The 6,765-nt window shown below is 28.7% G+C and overlaps 1 protein-coding gene across 1 annotated transcript; it reads left to right on the forward strand.

The window, feature by feature from the left end:
- Nucleotides 3,430–4,469, forward strand: LOC109333946 (zinc finger protein ZAT11-like). Its single transcript, XM_019569525.1, has 2 exons — nt 3,430–3,457; nt 3,874–4,469. The coding sequence occupies exons 1-2, from the start codon at nt 3,430–3,432 to the stop codon at nt 4,296–4,298; spliced, it is 453 nt and encodes a 150-aa protein (XP_019425070.1). The 3' UTR covers nt 4,299–4,469.

Below are 6,765 nucleotides of genomic sequence, written 5' to 3' on the forward strand. Positions count from 1 at the left end.
CCAGTAGCAACCACTTTTCAAAGCAGTTGGGTTAATCGATTAAAGGATTTGGTTAATCGATTAACAGCAATTAAAAGTGTATTTTTAAATACTAATCATCAAATACGTTATGCACTTAGTTAATACATGTTTAACACTTAGTTTATGCCTAGAATGCACATATACATGTATTTATGTAATGCATGAACATATTATGAATGACATATCTCATGGATGAAATGATTTAAAAGATATATGCATATGAGATATGTATTAGGTGCCCTAAGCCTTGACTCAAACTTAAACTAGATTCTAGTCTAAGCCTAGTATCAATTAAAGACTTAAGCACGTTGATTTGTTGATGATCTTCAAGCTCTTTTAGGCACAAGTTGTCCTCATCAAAACCATGACATATTAGGAAAGCTTTCCAAAATGTTCCTCTTGACATGCACACTTTCAAACATATCTAAAAATAAACAAATGAATGAAAAAATCAATAAAAAAGAACTTTAAAAAACATATTTACAAAATAAGAACAAATCTACAATGATGAAGATTGAGTAGCGGGATACAGAAGGTATCATATTAGGTTAATGAATGAAAAAATCAATAAAAATGCACTTTAAACAACATATTTATAAAATAAGAAAAAATGTACAATGGTGAAGATTGAGTAGTGGGATACCGAAGCCATCATATTAGGATTAAACGAAATGAAGATTGACGAATAAAACATTGAATTATAGACATGAGAGAGAAGTAGAGAGAAATATGAAACGAAAGGGGGGGGGGGAGATGAAGATATGAAATGATAATAGAGGGAGAAGTAATTCCCATGTGAAAAGGGATTCAATCCCCTTTATTATGAGATATAATTTCTTCATAAAATAAAAAACAAATGAGTCTATTAATCATTATAATTATAATGTACAATGTACAAAAAGTGAAGATACAATGTTGAAAGGTATCATATGATTAACATAGATATGTTTTGGAAGAAACGTTTTGATTGAGAGATTGACACACGTTATGAGGGACTTGAGAGATTGACACATGTTATGAGAGACCTTCTTTTTATTACATAGGTAAAGGTAATAGAAGAGAAGAATAGAATAGATAGATAAAAAAAAAATTCATAATATAATGATTATCTCCCTCCCACTAATTTTTCCTAACAAATCGGTGATCAACTTTTGTTAAATATGTAATTATCTTTATTTATAGGTAAACGTAATTATATATTAAATGTTACTCCCCCATTCCATTGTTATTTGTAATTTAATTTTTTTTTATTTGTTCCTAAGTTTATGTTCTTTTACATTTGGCTTTGTTAAAATTTCCCAATTTTACTCAAAATATATTAGCATAATTGCAGACATTTCATATATAGTAACATATATAAATTCTTATTTTTAGAATTGAGTGTACTTTATATAATAATTTTTTGTATTTATTATAACTAGTGTGTCAACCAGCACTCAACCCACATTTTTATTTTGTCTAATATAGAATGTATAAGTATAAGAAATGCAATATATAAACTGAATAAAAAATATAGATTTAAGAAGATAAAAATCATTATAGGGTTGTTACTTGTTAGATCTTTTTTCATATGTTATTCTTGGGTTGAAAAAGAGAGAAGATAAAATAATACTAAAGGAGAAGATAAATGTGAAAGAGGAATGATGTATTCATCAACAAAAAAAAGTATTATGTAGAAGTTTTTTAGTTATTAAGGAGGGAGGTTAAAAAAGAGAAAGATGAAATATAAAAATCATGTCATACATGATGGTTACAACTCATTTTAGCTTTATTATTAAGTAGTATGTACAGGCACTTTGTGTCTGCCATTGAACATTGCATGATATTATATATTCAATTTTTATATATTTCATTTTTTAGAATTAGAATGTATTTGTTGTGTTCGGTGTACTTTATATTATATACTTTTTGTGTGTTTATGATAATATTTAAATTAAGGTGAAATATGTGGTTAATTAATGTATTGGTGGTGGTTGCTTATGATTATATGATTTTTTTGTAAATAATAAATAATGTTAAGGGCAAAACAGGAAATAAAAATTACGTCATGAGAAAAATTATTTCAAGTTTTGACTTTATACAGAATATAGAAGTATAGATATAGATATAGATAGTATAAATAGATTAATAGTATAGATATAAAAATATAGAAGTATAAATATTTAATTTAATGTGAAATATATTGTTATTGTGTTGATGAATACATAAGATTATATATTTTTTGTAAATATATATATATATATATATATATATATATGTTTTACATGACTCAATGTTAAAATCAACTTCACAAATTTTTAGCCAAATGAATTGTTTGTTATTGGTAAAAATGTGTATCTTAATTAATCAATATACTTAACAACTAATTAATACACTTGGTAAAATAAAAAAGAGAATAAATAAGGTATTTTAGTTAAAATACTATAAATAAAATCTAAATTAATGATTTCATAATTCATTTGCTAAAACATAAATAGACTAAAATATCTTTTCATATCAGAAGTTAAATTATTTCTTTAATCCAATAAAACTATGACATATGTTCTATTTTTTCTATAACAAAATTTTGAAGAAAATTGTTAAACAGTACATATGTCATAATACTAAAAGAGATAACATATTTTTTATATGAGAAAATACTTTATTCTGATTCATAAAATTATAAAAGATATACAACATAGTGAGTAGTTATTTTTACAAAACAAAAATTATTTATTGATATGTTAATTAAAAGCTTTTATTGGTATTACCAAGGGTATTTTTCACTATTTTGGTCAAAGAACTAATCTCTTTTGGGGTATATGATTATTTCTTTTAACAAATGTCGTTTTTAGGAATTGAACTCTTAATATTTTGGTCACCTAATAATACTTTATACACATTGTTAGTGTTAATTAACAGCTTTGCTAACCTTTGTAGGTAATGAATAAGAAACGGACAGAAAAACATGCAATAAAAAAGAAAACAAAGCATCTTATATTTTTCATTAAATTCAACATTAAATTTTTTAATACCTATTTTTTTTTTTTTGTTTCTTATCTATGCTCTTAATGCCAATTATTTACTACCAATACAACTGCTTAATTAATTAAAGGTTTAATTTGTATATAAATATATAGGATACAAAATTCGATAAACTAATACCATCAAGATTATGTTTTTGGTACAAACCAGCATCAAGATTATGAAGACTTTGGTGTAATATCTAAAGAGTAAACTGAGTTTAAAGAAGAAAAATGTTGAAAAGATAAATTTGATAAGTCTATATGTACGTCCTAAGAACGTTCTATGCATGTATATAAAAAAATTAAAAAGAAAGGAAGAAGAACATTCTATGCAGTTTCTTGTGTAACGGAACTTTCCACCAATGAGGTGGAGAACAAGCTTCCACGAAACAAAAAGACAAACATGACATTAATATTCGACAAGCAGTTATGTAAGCATTAAGGGCATTCACGTCATTACGATAAGTCAAAAAGGTAGTGCAACCTATAGTTTATGAGAGAGAAAAATTTTGTATACAAGGATAGAATGTATAAGATTGTTACATTTATCATTCATATTTAAATATAATTGATCTTCAAAAAAATAATATAAGTGATGGATAATATATTAAATATATATAAATTTTTCCACTAATAATATATAAATATTATACTTGCTCAAACAAATAGACTTTTCCACCTTGTAAATCTTTGCTCTTCTCTCCAACCTTGTATAAATGCCAAACGCCTAAGTTCAATATTTTCATATTCTCCCATCTACATAATATTTCATATTTTCATTACACTCACAAATCACAACTAACACAACATTTGTCCCTACTAATTTGTTCAGATTCTATCTTATAAGCCCTGATGAAAAGACAAATAGACAATGAAGGGAATGTGGAATTTGAGTGCAAGACTTGCACCCGCAAATTCTCTTCTTTTCAAGCCCTTGGTGGCCACAGGGCTAGTAGCCACAAAAGGGTTAAGCTTGTTAGTGAAGAACTTAAAGAACAAGCCAAGTCTCTAAGCTTGTGGAATAAACCAAAATTGTATGAGTGCTCAATTTGTGGCATGGGATTTTCTCTAGGCCAGGCACTAGGAGGCCACATGAGAAAGCATATTCGCAATGAAGGGTTTTGTTTTATCAACCATGTTATTGCAAAAAAACCAGTTCTGAAAAGATCCAATTGTACAAGGGTTATGTCCTTGGACTTGAACTTGACCCCTCTTGAGAATTACTTGATGTTTGGAAAGAAGGCACCCCTAGTTCCACTTTCTTTGTTTTGATTCCCGTTTTTGGACACGTTATTCTTTCAATTTTTTGTGTGTTTAAAAATTCACTGATTTTTCCATTAAGCTATATATGAGTGATTTCTTATTAGCATGCTTCAATCTTACTAGTATAGATAGATTTCTTATTAGTATACATATACAATTATTACAAAAGTTTTAAACGTTTTATTAGAGTAATGACCAATTTTCTAAAACTTAGAATATTATATGTAGAGTCACTAATGGTTGGCAAAGCTCACCTAATAGAAAGGTGGATTTAGGCACAAGGCTCCAAAAATCCAATGTAATTATAGTATAAAAAGGTTTATTATCGAGCTTAAGCAAGTTTTTCGGCTCCAATCCTTTGATCTTTAGGCCTGACATGGTTGTGAGCCCAAGATCAAATTGGGCTGACCCGTGGCCAACCATTAACAAATATCTTTTTTTTGTACTATCAATGATATCCCTTACCATTTTAGTTAAGAGACTAATCTCTTCCAGGGTGTGGTTACCTCTTTCAACAAATGTTGCTCCTAAAAATCGAATATTTAACATTTTAATCATACGAGGATCTAATGAGATCTTACACTACTAAATCAACACTTTATTATTTAACAAAGTCTCTTTTACAAAAAGCTTTTGAGCTTAAAACATAAAGAATGCACATTATTTTAAGACAAATGTCACTTCAACATTAAAATTTGAACTTAGGGTTTACAACATTAACTTAAGGAATGGAAAGAAATATCTCACATTTTTTTATTATCATTTCACCTTTACAATTTTCCAAGAGGTTAGTTTCAACCTTAAGTGTTAAATTTTAATGTTAAAATAACAGTATTGGTATATAGTAATAAGTTTACAGTTAAGTAATAGGGAATGAGAAAAAGATGTATATACTGATGATAGTATATGAGTTTTATATATTGTTATTGTATCTTTCACCATTTATATTTAATTATTAACTTTTCAAAAATAATAATTCAAATCAATAGATGATATTATAACTATATCTAAATTATACATTTAATGCATAAATAATACACTTATAATCAATTGCTATCCAACATTACATGCCACAAAAATTTAGTGAGACTTTTGCTATAGTATTTTAATGGGGACAGGTCATTGTGACCTGAACTTCCATTTACTAAGAATCTCAATTATCTTGTTATTATAGATTGCAAAAATTATAGGTTGGTTAGTTAATAATGATGCATTTGGGGAAAATAATAAACCAAATAACAGTTTTTAGTTTTTCATTTGAGATTTCAGAAACCATACATGTTTCAATTGGAATGAATAAAAAATGCAGCTGAGGAAGATCACAAACTGTTATGCCAACCAATTTAATGGAAAACACAAGAAAATTTTGTTTTTGCAGCACACTGTGTTAGCTTTTATTCTTTGAAGAATGCAGTATGCACACCAAGTGCATATGCTTCAATTAGCAAGAAAGAAAAAAGAATGATGCAGAGTGAAAAGAGAGAAGAATGAATGTTGGTTTAGAGAGAAGAAGAAGATAGGATAATGATTCAATGAACATACCTCAAATTGTATTAAAAGATCAATAGAATTCTTCACACCAATACAATACACAAAGCTTATTATTTATAGCTACTCATCCTAAATAACTTGCCAACTAACTAGCTATATTAGGAAACTTAACTAACTATTACACAAAGATGAATTATCTTCCATTACTCTTCCTTAATTCAGCTTCCATTCTCAACACCAATGCTTTGCCTTAGCTTTTCGAATCTGTCCCTTTTTAATGGTTTGGTGAACAAATCAGCAAGTTGAATTTCTGATTTGCAATGCTCCACCTTCACTTTCCCTTTCCCGACTTGTTCTCTAATGTAGTGAAACCTTGTTTCTATGTGCTTTGATCTTCCATGAGCCACTAGATTCAAAGCTAAATTGATAGCAGATTTGTTATCAATCATCAGCTGCAAAACTCCTTCTGGTTTCACTCTTAGTTCTTCCATTAAGCTTGTCAACCAGGCTGCTTGACAAGTGCACATACAAGCTGCAATATATTCTGATTCACAGGTTGAGAGTGCTACAACATCTTGCTTTTTGGAGCACCAACTTACAGGGGCATTGTTGAAGAGAAACAAATACCCTATTGTGCTCTTCCTATTTGTCTTGTCCCAACACCAATCTGCATCAGAGAATGCAATTAGACTAGATTCATTGCTGCTTCTATTGCTATTTGCAGGGTACATAATGCCATAACCTAGTGTTCCTTTTAAGTATCTGAGTATCCTCTTAACAGCATTCATGTGGCTTTGTTTAGGAGACTCCATATACCTGCTTACCATTCCAACTCCATAAGCTAGATCAGGTCTTGAGTTACACACATACCTCAATGACCCTATCATTTGCCTATACTCTGTTTTGTCTACTGCTTGATCTGCATCACCTTGACTCAAGCCAATCCAACCTCAATTGGAGTTGCTACTGTGTTGCAATTCATCAT

This window comes from Lupinus angustifolius, chromosome LG19 (assembly GCF_001865875.1).
Source record: "Lupinus angustifolius cultivar Tanjil chromosome LG19, LupAngTanjil_v1.0, whole genome shotgun sequence".
Lineage (NCBI taxonomy): Eukaryota > Viridiplantae > Streptophyta > Magnoliopsida > Fabales > Fabaceae > Lupinus > Lupinus angustifolius.

What these genes read in the sequence shown, in the direction of transcription:
- LOC109333946 (XM_019569525.1), top strand. Translation starts at nt 3,430, where the DNA reads ATGACATTAATATTCGACAAGCAGTTAT. An exon ending in AATATTCGACAAGCAGTTAT is followed by an intron (nt 3,458 to 3,873) that starts GTAAGCATTAAG and finishes CTATCTTATAAG; the next exon opens with CCCTGATGAAAAGACAAATA.